The 14,712-nt window shown below is 43.9% G+C and overlaps 1 protein-coding gene across 1 annotated transcript in view; it reads right to left on the bottom strand.

Moving 5' to 3' along the window:
* The window catches only part of LOC310780275 (receptor-interacting serine/threonine-protein kinase 3-like), a gene marked incomplete at both ends in the record, with an annotated part of 49,647 nt that extends 38,376 nt beyond the window's left edge, over window positions 1-11,271 (bottom strand). Inside the window, 2 exons of the mRNA XM_083640836.1 lie at window positions 10,663-10,818; window positions 11,131-11,271. Coding sequence (XP_083496962.1) covers window positions 10,663-10,818; window positions 11,131-11,271 — 297 coding nt within the window. The remainder of the gene's footprint in view (window positions 1-10,662; window positions 10,819-11,130) is intronic.
* Between the last annotated feature and the right edge of the window lie 3,441 nt (window positions 11,272-14,712).

Genomic DNA, 14,712 nt, shown 5'->3' with positions numbered 1-14,712 from the left:
ATGTGGGTGGTGTGGGTGTCTGTGTGGGTGGGGGTGGTATTGGTCCGATGTCACAATCATGACATTAGGCCTGCCCAGTAATGTAACTCATACCTTAAAGGGATAGTTCGGTTTGTTTGAAGTTGGGTCCTATCAGCTAGTCACATACACTAACGTAATTAGGTACAGTGTTCTGGACGCTGAGCGCAGTGTCTAACGAGATCCGGCACCCAGAGGAGCAGCCTCGCGCAGCCTCACCAGCTTTTTCTCTCTCAGTACTGGGGGTCAACAACTAAAACGTAATTTAGCCACCTAAAACACCTAAAACAAAGCCCACCTAAACAAATCGATATCTGTGTACATGCACGCTCTATTTTGACAATTTTCAGCGCTTTACTTTTCCGCAAAACAGTATTTTCATTCGGCACTGCTTTTTCTCCCAGCCGTACAACCACCGTATTCCTCCCCTAAAGCCAGCACAGAGCACAGAGCCGCGGTTTACAAAACAGGAAGAAGAGAGATAAAACACTGACTTACTTTAGAGACAACAAGTCACCTGGCCTCTCTGGTCTGGGTCGTTTTCCACAATTTATCCTGGGAATGGTGAATAAGGTTTGCAGCCAGGGCACCCAGGCATTTAGGCAGCAGGCGCATCTCTCTGCCTGTTCACTCTCTGCAAAAGTTCCTCTTCTGTATTCTCTCTGGTTCATAATTGTATCCTCTTGTCACCAAGGTGAATGGCATATCATCCTCGCTATCAAAATCACTCATATTTTCGTCCGTGTATTCTATTTGTTGTGTCTTCAAACCGGGAGAAATAAAATAGCCTACCCCCAAATAACTGCAGAGTAATCCAGTGCTGCGGCTCTGACCTGGCTTTTAGCGGAGGAACACGGTAGTTGTACGGTTTGGAGAAAAAGCAGTGCCGAATGAAACTGCTGTTTTGCGGAAAAGTAAAGCGCTGAAAATTGTCAAAATAGAGCGTGCATGTACACGGATATCGATTTGTTTAGGTGGGCGTTGTTTTAGGTGGCTAAATTACAGTTATAGTTTTAGTTGTTGACCCCCAGTACTGATAGAGAAAAAGCTGGTGAGGCTGCGCGAGGCTGCTCCTCTGGGTGCCGGATCTCGTTAGACACTGCGCTCAGCGTCCAGAACACTGCACCTAATTACGTTAGTGTATGTGACTAGCTGATAGGACCCAACTTCAAACAAACCGAACTATCCCTTTAACTCAACCTGAGCATTCTGGTGAGTTACCCCCTTTTTGCATTGCAGGGCAGAGCATTCAGAGTGCAGTCAAACCAAACCAAACAACCGTAACTGATGTTACCTCAGTCTGGCTTGGCTTTTCTAGGGCTTTTGGAAGTTACTGTAAATATGACCCCCTATTTTCTAAAAAAAAAAACACAATTGACTCAAGATATTTTTCCACATGATAAAGCAGATCTTCAATGTTCCAAAAATGACAAAAACAAATGTTTGACAAAAATTGAGTTACCCCCTTTTAGCTTTGCAAGTACTACAAATGGAAAAATACAGTTTTAAACCATAGAACACAGTACTGTAACTTTAGAGTTCAACAGCAACTAATCACCATCCAAAGATGGGCAACAAAAGGCCGGGGGCCAGCACCACTCTAGGGATGGGAATTTCATGTATTTCCCTCAACCGTTAGTTGCCAGACATTGCCAACAATTAACCGGTTAATTAACGCCGCAAATTTTAACCGGTTACGTTCTTAACGGCAGTTAACCGACTTTCGGTTAAAGGCCGGGTTTTCCGTGGGGAATATGAATATATATTAAATCTCACGCCCCTAAGGTTTTAGAATCCGTTGAAATTTTTGAAATTGGTTGTTTACAGCCTGAGATATCACCAGAAATCCACTCTGTGTGTGGGGGGGGGGGGGTGGTGGGGGGGGGGGGTGCGGGGACTCGAAATACTACATTTCCCACAATGCACTGGGCTCGCGTGGCCTTCGTTTCCATGCCCACCCCTCAGGCGTTTGGCTGATATCAAACTCCAGTAGGTGGCGGTAATGCACATATATGTTTGCCAACCGCCATAAAACTCAAAGAAGAAGAAGACATGGAGAGAAGACATGGAGAGAAGAAGAAATAAATCGAAAATAAATCGAAAATCAATTGCCTCCAAATTGCACCAAATGTAAACGGTAGTATATATGTCGGGAGATGTCTTCATAAAATTTTTTTCATGCATTTTAAGGCATTTTCGTAGGAGTTACGCGCATCTGATGTTGTAACTATTTTCTGTAAAAATGTGTAAAAACGGGTACATTGCTCAGCGTTGATTTCGTTACTTCAACCCACCTACTACTAGATGTAAAATTTGACGAGCTTTCCAATGCCGCCAGTCCCGTGTCGATTAGTGCTTCCGTTCCCGAGATAATGGTCTCTTTGCAAGGAACTATGGGAAGCTAATATTAGCTACAGCAGGCTAGGCGGTTGACAAGATGGCTGCGTTTTTGTTTTGGTCAAGGCCTCTGAAGGGGCGTGGAGGACCTCTAGAGGCGGGACCATGGCCAACAACAGTTGTAGTTCATAGGTGCACGACTTCCGCAAGGCGGACTTAGGCCAGATGACGCGAAACGCGTCGGCTGGCCCAAAAAATATCTGAGAGATGCTTGATATCTCTGGCAGTGAATATCCAATTTCAAAAATTTCAACGGATTCGAAAACCTTAGGGGCGTGAGATTTAATATATATTCATATTCCCCACGGAAAACCCATCCTTTAACTGTTTACATCCCTACACCACTCCTCAGGATGTTTTCTGCTACCTTTTTTCCACTATGATTTCCTGTTATCTTATACCTTGGGCCATCTCAAGGTGTAGGGACACCGTGCAACTCGGGGCCGTTTGGTCTCAGGGGAAACAAGTAAATGCAAATAATAAGGTCGTGCAATGGCATACATAGTCATGCATACATGAAACTTTGCAGGAAGTATGCTGGAGGGGGAAGTAGCAAAAGAGTCTGGGGCTGGCTGCAATTCCATTTTAAAATTTCACCCACAAAACCCACAAAAATACAAAAAAATACTGTCCGTTTTACAGACTCTCCTCAAAAATGATGAATTCCAGCACTTTTTGGTGAATATCACGTCCTCACTTGTATTTAGAAAACTGCCCAAGTTCATAAGCTTCAATTTGGGCACAAGATTAACTTCCTACCTCAAAAATTACATTTGCTGTGGCCGAGAATCCGCACTGTACCTCAAATCAGAGAAAACAGCATTTTCAGTCACTGGTCGTCCAGGTGATGTGAAAATGATGTTCACTTTTTCATAAAAGCATGAAACTTGGTTTACTTGTACAGTTTGAGGCTCTGAACATTTTCAGAAAGGGAGCCATCTTGCCAATGGCTTCTGGTGGCCATGGCAGCCATTTTACTTTCCACCCTAACCAAATCATGCATTTTACATCATATCTCCTGAACCACACATGATAACACAGAAAAGGTGATGTCTACCCCTATGTTTTGATGGTCAAGGATTACAATGAAACTATATATAACATCATAAACTATTCAGGTAAATAGTTAATGGTGTTTTCAATGACATTGTGGGAAGGAAATCACAGTATCTGAGTCTATTTGCCAGCCTATGGAGAGCCCTATTGTGAACCCCGAAATGCTAGGTAGCCCCAACTTTTATGTTAGAAATGTACAGTATGGGTCCCCCAGCATTTAGAAACGGTTGGATGCTAACTTGCATATTAAAGAAGAATTTCGTTTTTTTTTAACCTGGACCCATCTCCTGGCAATAATTATTTGGCCACTCACCCAGCGATGTCCGCGGCGTTTCTGGCCGTCCTAGCGTTGTTTTGAGATCAATAGCGTCCAAGTCAGTTGTAAAATGGAGCTGATTTGGGGCCAAGTGTGAGCCTGTCTTTCCTGCATCTAAATAGCTATTTTTATTCCCGTTTTCGCCACATATCGTCGTAATGTGATCCCTCAACATCCACCAGAGTGATATTTCGCCCCAGGCCATTTCCTGGAGTCTCCCAGGGATCAAATTGCAACGTGATCTCGGTCACCAAGTCTCGCAAAGTCCCGCTATACTTTCCTGCCGACTGGCCAACTACAGGTAGGACGCTTTGCGCTGGTGGTTTTAGCGTAACCTATGTGGGGTTTGGCGTAACCTATTTGGGATTCGAAATAACGAAGCAAGCCCCAGAATCTTATTTTGCTATTTCCCCCTACGTTCCAGCATACTTCCTGCACACTGTAATGTGTGCATGACTACAGTATGTATGCCATTGCAGGACCTTATTATTTGCATTTACATGATTTGGGGCCCCTGAGACCAAACGGCCCCGAGTTGCACGGTGTCCCTACACCTTGAGATGGCCCAAGGTATAAGATAACAGGAAATCATAGTGACAAAAAGGTAGCAGAAAACATCCTGAGGAGTGGTGCTGGCTCATGGCCTCCTCTGTCTATCCGTCTGTCCGTCTGTCCGTCTGTCCGTCTGTCTCTCTAAACTTCTGAACATCAATAGAGCTACACTGTATGGACAGAGTTTTCAGAGGACAGTCAGCTGCTGTCCCTCAGGCTGTGGCAACTAAACACATATTTTGCTGCTATTCTTGCAGTCTTTCCATCACCTAGGACTAATTGTAATTCTAATTTATTTGAGTTTTAGTTTCAGTGTCCCAATGTTCCAAATAATTGCTCTTGCAATCTCTGATTATTTGATTGACTTTTATGTTTTCAAGAGCAGTGCTGGTCTGAGTGCAGTTTGTGTTAGTATTCGTTAGTGTGTTAGTTAGTCTCAGTACCAGCTGACTTAGAGGACTTTTTTGAGAGCTTTGAAATGAAGTGACTCTTCGGGACTTGATTTTAGATGCATCCAGAATTTTAGGGATCTTTTTTGGTCATGAATTATGAGTGGATATCTGCCTAATTCTGCCCTACATGCATTTGTTGGTTTTCTTCTTTGCATTTTTTGGATCACTCGACAGAATTCTGCATGTAGGGTTTCAGTCGGATGATTGTCCCGTCTAGTGTAGCTATGGTGACTTGCATCCATCTCTATTATTCCATGCAGCATGTAATAGTTACTATACTATACTATTAAAGGGATACACCACTTTTTTGGAAGTTTAGCTCATTTGCCACATCCCCCCCACATAACCAATATACACCATGCCTTACCGGCACTGTCCGCTCAGTTTACAGTGAGCTACAGTTGAGTTGTGAAGTTAGTAATTATCGCCATATAATGGAGGCTAATGGTACAGCTCTTAAAAATCTGCCAAAACACACATCTCACGGCACCAAAATACATGTTGTGCTTCGGGTACTCACCACACAATGAAATGTTAATCCAAAATGCACATAATCTGTCTTTTTAGAAGGAAAAGAGGTCGGCGGCCATGTTTGGAAAGTAGTGCCGGATACCTCTTTTCCTTCCAAAAAGACCAATTATGTGCATTTTGGATTAATATTTCATCGTGTGGTGAGTACCCGAAGCACAACATGTATTTTGGCGCAGTGAGATGTGTGTTTTGGCAGATTTTTAACAGCTGTACCCAGTAGCGGAGCGTACGCCGGGGCAGAGGGTGCGGCCGCCATGGGCCCACTCGTCAGGGGGGCCCATCAAAAAAAAACATTTTTTTTTTTTTTTTGCAGGCCAGCCCACAGTCACTCGAAATACTACATTTCCCACAATGCACTGGGCTCGCGTGGCCTTCGTTTCCATGCCCACCCCTCAGGCGTTTGGCTGATATCAAACTCCAGTAGGTGGCGGTAATGCACATATATGTTTGCCAACCGCCATAAAACTCAAAGAAGAAGAAGACATGGAGAGAAGACATGGAGAGAAGAAGAAATAAATCGAAAATAAATCGAAAATCAATTGCCTCCAAATTGCACCAAATGTAAACGGTAGTATATATGTCGGGAGATGTCTTCATAAAATTTTTTTCATGCATTTTAAGGCATTTTCGTAGGAGTTACGCGCATCTGATGTTGTAACTATTTTCTGTAAAAATGTGTAAAAACGGGTACATTGCTCAGCGTTGATTTCGTTACTTCAACCCACCTACTACTAGATGTAAAATTTGACGAGCTTTCCAATGCCGCCAGTCCCGTGTCGATTAGTGCTTCCGTTCCCGAGATAATGGTCTCTTTGCAAGGAACTATGGGAAGCTAATATTAGCTACAGCAGGCTAGGCGGTTGACAAGATGGCTGCGTTTTTGTTTTGGTCAAGGCCTCTGAAGGGGCGTGGAGGACCTCTAGAGGCGGGACCATGGCCAACAACAGTTGTAGTTCATAGGTGCACGACTTCCGCAAGGCGGACTTAGGCCAGATGACGCGAAACGCGTCGGCTGGCCCAAAAAATATCTGAGAGATGCTTGATATCTCTGGCAGTGAATATCCAATTTCAAAAATTTCAACGGATTCGAAAACCTTAGGGGCGTGAGATTTAATATATATTCATATTCCCCACGGAAAACCCATCCTTTAACTGTTTACATCCCTACACCACTCCTCAGGATGTTTTCTGCTACCTTTTTTCCACTATGATTTCCTGTTATCTTATACCTTGGGCCATCTCAAGGTGTAGGGACACCGTGCAACTCGGGGCCGTTTGGTCTCAGGGGAAACAAGTAAATGCAAATAATAAGGTCGTGCAATGGCATACATAGTCATGCATACATGAAACTTTGCAGGAAGTATGCTGGAGGGGGAAGTAGCAAAAGAGTCTGGGGCTGGCTGCAATTCCATTTTAAAATTTCACCCACAAAACCCACAAAAATACAAAAAAATACTGTCCGTTTTACAGACTCTCCTCAAAAATGATGAATTCCAGCACTTTTTGGTGAATATCACGTCCTCACTTGTATTTAGAAAACTGCCCAAGTTCATAAGCTTCAATTTGGGCACAAGATTAACTTCCTACCTCAAAAATTACATTTGCTGTGGCCGAGAATCCGCACTGTACCTCAAATCAGAGAAAACAGCATTTTCAGTCACTGGTCGTCCAGGTGATGTGAAAATGATGTTCACTTTTTCATAAAAGCATGAAACTTGGTTTACTTGTACAGTTTGAGGCTCTGAACATTTTCAGAAAGGGAGCCATCTTGCCAATGGCTTCTGGTGGCCATGGCAGCCATTTTACTTTCCACCCTAACCAAATCATGCATTTTACATCATATCTCCTGAACCACACATGATAACACAGAAAAGGTGATGTCTACCCCTATGTTTTGATGGTCAAGGATTACAATGAAACTATATATAACATCATAAACTATTCAGGTAAATAGTTAATGGTGTTTTCAATGACATTGTGGGAAGGAAATCACAGTATCTGAGTCTATTTGCCAGCCTATGGAGAGCCCTATTGTGAACCCCGAAATGCTAGGTAGCCCCAACTTTTATGTTAGAAATGTACAGTATGGGTCCCCCAGCATTTAGAAACGGTTGGATGCTAACTTGCATATTAAAGAAGAATTTCGTTTTTTTTTAACCTGGACCCATCTCCTGGCAATAATTATTTGGCCACTCACCCAGCGATGTCCGCGGCGTTTCTGGCCGTCCTAGCGTTGTTTTGAGATCAATAGCGTCCAAGTCAGTTGTAAAATGGAGCTGATTTGGGGCCAAGTGTGAGCCTGTCTTTCCTGCATCTAAATAGCTATTTTTATTCCCGTTTTCGCCACATATCGTCGTAATGTGATCCCTCAACATCCACCAGAGTGATATTTCGCCCCAGGCCATTTCCTGGAGTCTCCCAGGGATCAAATTGCAACGTGATCTCGGTCACCAAGTCTCGCAAAGTCCCGCTATACTTTCCTGCCGACTGGCCAACTACAGGTAGGACGCTTTGCGCTGGTGGTTTTAGCGTAACCTATGTGGGGTTTGGCGTAACCTATTTGGGATTCGAAATAACGAAGCAAGCCCCAGAATCTTATTTTGCTATTTCCCCCTACGTTCCAGCATACTTCCTGCACACTGTAATGTGTGCATGACTACAGTATGTATGCCATTGCAGGACCTTATTATTTGCATTTACATGATTTGGGGCCCCTGAGACCAAACGGCCCCGAGTTGCACGGTGTCCCTACACCTTGAGATGGCCCAAGGTATAAGATAACAGGAAATCATAGTGACAAAAAGGTAGCAGAAAACATCCTGAGGAGTGGTGCTGGCTCATGGCCTCCTCTGTCTATCCGTCTGTCCGTCTGTCCGTCTGTCCGTCTGTCTCTCTAAACTTCTGAACATCAATAGAGCTACACTGTATGGACAGAGTTTTCAGAGGACAGTCAGCTGCTGTCCCTCAGGCTGTGGCAACTAAACACATATTTTGCTGCTATTCTTGCAGTCTTTCCATCACCTAGGACTAATTGTAATTCTAATTTATTTGAGTTTTAGTTTCAGTGTCCCAATGTTCCAAATAATTGCTCTTGCAATCTCTGATTATTTGATTGACTTTTATGTTTTCAAGAGCAGTGCTGGTCTGAGTGCAGTTTGTGTTAGTATTCGTTAGTGTGTTAGTTAGTCTCAGTACCAGCTGACTTAGAGGACTTTTTTGAGAGCTTTGAAATGAAGTGACTCTTCGGGACTTGATTTTAGATGCATCCAGAATTTTAGGGATCTTTTTTGGTCATGAATTATGAGTGGATATCTGCCTAATTCTGCCCTACATGCATTTGTTGGTTTTCTTCTTTGCATTTTTTGGATCACTCGACAGAATTCTGCATGTAGGGTTTCAGTCGGATGATTGTCCCGTCTAGTGTAGCTATGGTGACTTGCATCCATCTCTATTATTCCATGCAGCATGTAATAGTTACTATACTATACTATTAAAGGGATACACCACTTTTTTGGAAGTTTAGCTCATTTGCCACATCCCCCCCACATAACCAATATACACCATGCCTTACCGGCACTGTCCGCTCAGTTTACAGTGAGCTACAGTTGAGTTGTGAAGTTAGTAATTATCGCCATATAATGGAGGCTAATGGTACAGCTCTTAAAAATCTGCCAAAACACACATCTCACGGCACCAAAATACATGTTGTGCTTCGGGTACTCACCACACAATGAAATGTTAATCCAAAATGCACATAATCTGTCTTTTTAGAAGGAAAAGAGGTCGGCGGCCATGTTTGGAAAGTAGTGCCGGATACCTCTTTTCCTTCCAAAAAGACCAATTATGTGCATTTTGGATTAATATTTCATCGTGTGGTGAGTACCCGAAGCACAACATGTATTTTGGCGCAGTGAGATGTGTGTTTTGGCAGATTTTTAACAGCTGTACCCAGTAGCGGAGCGTACGCCGGGGCAGAGGGTGCGGCCGCCATGGGCCCACTCGTCAGGGGGGCCCATCAAAAAAAAACATTTTTTTTTTTTTTTTTGCAGGCCAGCCCACAGGGCCCGGCTGGCAACCTGTGTTTTTATTTTTCTTCTTCAGAACAAGCTTGTCTGTAAAGTGGTTTCACTGTAGTCTTTCTTGGACATAATATTACTTGGCTCAATGAGTGACAAATTGTGTTTTCGGATATAGGGGCTATCAGCTATTTTACGGTTGTGACTTAAAATGACTTTATTTAATAAAGTCAGTGGTGTGAGTCTGAGAGGAATTCAATAGACAATAACATTGGTGTGTTTAAAATGAGATATTCCACTAAATATGGCTAAAACCGATTCAAACATGCAAAAAAGGCACATTTTTCTTCGCGGCCTGGCAGGCCCGGTTCTACGGGGGTGCAAAAGCATGCATTGCACCCTTATTTTAATTGTCTGCATGCTCAGTTGAAAAGTAAAAAATAATAATAATAATAATAATAAATGCTACAGCTGCACACTTACTGTTTAAACTTGAATTATAGTTGTTGTTTTTCTTTGTTCTTTGATGTGATTTTATGGCTTTTTGGCACCTATATGTAACCTTTTAAGGTTGAGATAATTGTATTATCATTATATGGTCCAAATATTTCAGTAAAGCACTTGAAACACTTGAAATATTCTTGCTTGGGTGGTATCATTCTACTTGAAATGATGGTCAAATGCATTATTTTTAGTAAAATAACATTCGGCCGGGCATCTGCACCCCTTCCTATCTAGGATGCACCCCTAGTCATCTTGTTCTGGAACCGGCCCTGCGGCCTGGCCTGGCCTTCAAAAAAAAAAAAAAAAACATTTTTTTTTTTTTTTTTGATGGGGCCCCCCTAAGAGCTTCGCCCCCTCTGGGCTGATAGGGTCGCTCCGCCCCTGGCTGTACCATTAGCCTCCATTCTATGGCGATAATTACTAACTTCACAACTGTAGCTCACTGTAGCCTACACTGAGCGGACAGTGCCGGTAAGGCATGGTGTATCTTGGTTATGTGGGGGGGATGTGGCAAATGAGCTAAACTTCCAAAAAAGTGGTGTGTCCCTTTAAATAGGATAACAGTAAATAGGCACAGTAAGCATACACTATGAAACTAGTCTTGCCAGCTGTACAGACATATATTGACCAACCACAGATGGCGTGCTGTGATGCAACACAGCCCAGCCAATCAGATTTTACCATAGGATTTAATACGGCAAAACCCGGAAATGCTGACTTGTGATTCAGACCCTCACTGGAAGCGTACTGACGTAAGATGTTGGGTCTGACCACCTGAGACTAGATTAGGCCTAACTTTCACCAAAAGCCTGGGACTCACCTTGGCATTGAGGCTGTCATCCAGCAGCACGTTGCTGGGTTTCAGGCGCATGTGGAGGAGGGGAGGGGAGAGGCTGTGGAGGTAATTTATGCCTAGAGCCACTTGGTGAGCCAGTCTGAAGGCCAGTGGCCAGGGTGGGGGTCCACACAAGCTGTCCTGGAAGCGGGGGGAGGAGATGAAAAATGGAGTTAGGGCACAACTAAACATCAGAGACTGTGAGCCCCCCCCCCCCCCCCCCCCCCCACCCCATGTTGACTCGCTTAGTTTCGCTCAATTCCTGGATTCTGTCTGAAGGCATTTATATGACAGTGACTCTGGCAAAGTGGGGAAAACTGTAACATTCCCAGAAACTACTACCACTATCTCTGAATTAACTACAATTGGTATAAAACAGTCGGTGTCTACCTGGAAGGGACCTTTGTTGTTAACGCGATGTCACAGTGATAGGTATGTAAGTAGCAAAGTTACCTGCAGGGAGGCTAGGGATCCTTTCTCCATGAACTCCATGACCAGGCCACGGCTTGGCCTACGGATAAAGGGGGGCAGGCCCCGGAGAACCCCCAGGTCCTGGACGATGTACGGGCTGCTGCCCTCACGCTTTAGGTCCATCTTACGCCACAAGTACCTGCTCCTCCTGTGTGTGTGTCTGAGTCAGTTAGATGCACTTATAGCAATTTACAACATACTGTACATGTCCTTTATTTGCAGTAAATTTAATCTCTATGTGACTAGTTAATTACCAGTCATTGATATAAAACACTTTAACAGCCACGTTGCAGCCCCTCCAACGATGCCTGGCTTTATAGGTATGTCCAAAACGCCCCCAGCCGATCAGTTCCCAGTTCTGCAGACTGGACTTATCAATCAACACCCGAGCTGGATGGCTGGACAGGGCCATATTTCACTAGAGGGGGACAGGGGTACAGTAGGAGGTTATTCATGGTAAGAAAATGTACATAGTTCTAATATCTGAAGAGTCTGTTTCAAAAAAAAAAAAACATCCCTAAAATATCGACTTCTAATGTTATAATTTTGTCATCCAAAGACTTAGGTTTCATACGTCCCTATCATCTTTTATACAAGACAGTGGTTGTGGTTTGTTTTTATTTTGTGCTCCGTCTCATTGGATATCGCTTCATTATCTCCGCCAGGAGATCATGTTCGGCCGCGTCTGTCTGTGCCAGGGCCGGTTCCAGAACAAGATGACTAGGCCCCTTTCATGTCAACATGTCAAAATAACGTCAAAATTTGACATGTTATTTTACTAAAAATAATACATTTTACCATCATTTCAAGTAGAATGATACCACCCAAGCAAGAATATTTCAAGTGTTTCAAGTGCTTTACTGAAATATTTGGACCATATAATGATAATACAATTATCTCAACCTTAAAAGGTTACATATAGGTGCGAAAAAGCCATAAATTCACATCAAAGAACAAAGAAAAACAACAATTATAATTCAAGTTTAAACAGTAAGTGTGCAGCTGCAGCATTTATTTAATTTTTTTTTTTTTTTTTTTTTTTTTTACTTTTTAACTGAGCATGCAGACAATTAAAATAAGGGTGCAATGTGTGCTTTTGCACCCCCGTAGAACCGGGCCTGGTCTGTGCGTCTGTCTGTGTGTTCCTCCTCTCCTCTAGCTTTGCCAGAACCATTGGTCAGATCGACTTCAAACTTTGGGAGTGTGCTAAGGAGTACATGACGTAGTGCAGTGACCTGTTTTCGTGCAATTCGGCATAGCGCCACCTACTGCCATTTTTCCTCAACATATCTCAACAACTTATCTCAACACCCGTTTGTCCGATCGACTTCAAATTTGGGGAGTGCGCGGATGGGAACTCGACACAGTGCAGTGCCGGATTTCGTGCAATTCGGCACAGCGCCACCTACTGGCAACACAAAAAGTGGTTTATCTTGACAACTGTTCCTCCGATCAACTTCAAACTCGGGAAGTATGCTTTGGGGGACGCAACGGAGTGCAGGGAGCTGAATTCCATGCAATTCGGCATAACGCCACCTACTGGCAACACAAAAAGTGGTTTATCTTGAGAACCGTTCATCCAACTGACTTCACACTTGGGGAGTGTGCTGCTGGGAACTCGACATAGTGCAGTGCTGAATTTCTTGCAATTTGACAGCGCCACCTACTGGCAACACAAAAAGCAGTTTATCTTGAGAAACATTCGTCCGATTGACTTCAAACTTGGGGAGTGCGCTGCTCAGGGGGACTGCCTCCTAGTCCGACACCTCACGAGACCGAATTTGGGTTAGGGTCTGGGGGAGGTTAGGTTTAGGCGTGGGGGTGGGAGAGGTTAGGTTTTGGGTTAGGGTCTGGGGGAGGTTAGGTTTAGGCGTGGGGGTGGGAGAGGTTAGGTTTTGGGTTAGTGAAAAACGGGGAATATAATGCCTCTTTTTTCGGACTCGTGAGGTGTCGGACTCGTGAGGTATCGGACTCGTGCCATGGCACCCTGCTCAGACCCATATGGAGTGCAGTGCTGCATTTCATACAATTTGGACTTATGTATAGTCATAGTGCCACCTATTGGCAACACAAAAATCGGTTTACTCTATCTCGAGAACCATTCATCCGATCGACTTCAAACTTGGCGGGTGCGTTGCTGGGAACCCCCGATATTTCAGTGCGAAACTTTGTGCAATTTAACGTATAACATCACAGCTTTCACGTACCTCCAGGACTGTCTGTTCGATCGACTTCTGTATAGGGGTGGGCGATATGACGATATTAGATCGTTAACGATCAGAATGGCTCCACGATCTGCCTTTCCAGACAGATCGTTAGAATCGCGCTACATGCAGTGTGGACATTCTATCATTTGCATTTCTATGTCTGAAAGACGACTCCAAAGTCCCCCCCCTTCACAACACAGAGTTGGTTTGACTTGTGATGTGAACACACACACACTTAACGTAGCAGGCTGGCATCTTTTAACGAGTTAAATAATAATAATAATTAGCCGCCGTCAGCGGCCAACACAGTTGCCTCCACAGTTCAGACTAAATTTTTCGGCCACGCTGCCTGCTTGGTACTGTAGCTGACGAGAGAGAGACGTGCTGTTCGGTGATATGATAGCAGTTCCCTCGCTGTGTTAAGAAGCCCAGTCCAGTGATGCAGTAACGTTACCTGACGAGCAGCAGCGCCTTTGATGTTTGCCTCATTTGCGCGTGGTTTGTTAATGCATGTTTTGACACAACACAACCTGCATGTTGCTTGGCCCGGGCGGTCTGTTGCAGTAGCCCAACTTGCCCATGACATGATGTAGGCAGGCAGCCTATTTCTCCATTAACCAAGCGGCTAGTCTGCCTGCCTTCCTCACCAAGTTTATGGAACTCTCAGGCCACCACCAAACTAACTTTCAGCTAACGTTATTGAGCGCGGGCCTGCTTGTGTCAACGTTATTATTTCTTAGTGTTTCCCAAACTATGGGTCGGGACCCAATTTGGGTTGCGGACCCGTGGGGGGTGGGTCACCAACTGGTTGTCATGGCAACTCATTACAGTATGTTTTTTTGGGTCCCAGGCAGACACAAAATTTATATTTTGGGTCCCAAGATAAACGTTTGGGAAACAAACATGAATTATTGTAAATTTGGTGTAAAAAATGAAATGACATGAAAATATTTGACTTTTCCCAAACTTTTTCTATAACTTTTCCAGGGCCTGGGAATTGTACAGTATTTTAAATTGTGCTTTTCCAGGTTTTTCATGACCGTACAAACCTTGAAATTAGTTTGGATGTACTTGTACTGTTCAGTAAATTGCAAAATAGTCTTAAAAACCAATATGAAAAAGAATCGTGATAAGATCGTGGATCGTGATCCTGCCTGAAAAAAATTGTGATATGAGAACACCCATGGGGTGTTGAAAGGGGGGAAGGGGCGCTGCACTATATATACCTTCTTTATACAATAATTCCAGGACTTTCACTATGTCTGTCCTTCGCGTATCTCGAGAACCGTTTGTTGGATCGACTTCAAACTTGGGGAGTGCGCTTTAGGGGGAACCTGACAGAGTGCAGTGTGTGTGT

Source organism: Poromitra crassiceps (assembly GCF_964638095.1).
Source record: "Poromitra crassiceps genome assembly, chromosome: 7".
Classification (NCBI taxonomy): Eukaryota; Metazoa; Chordata; class Actinopteri; order Beryciformes; family Melamphaidae; genus Poromitra; species Poromitra crassiceps.
This window is presented reverse-complemented; position numbering and strand designations above follow the sequence as displayed.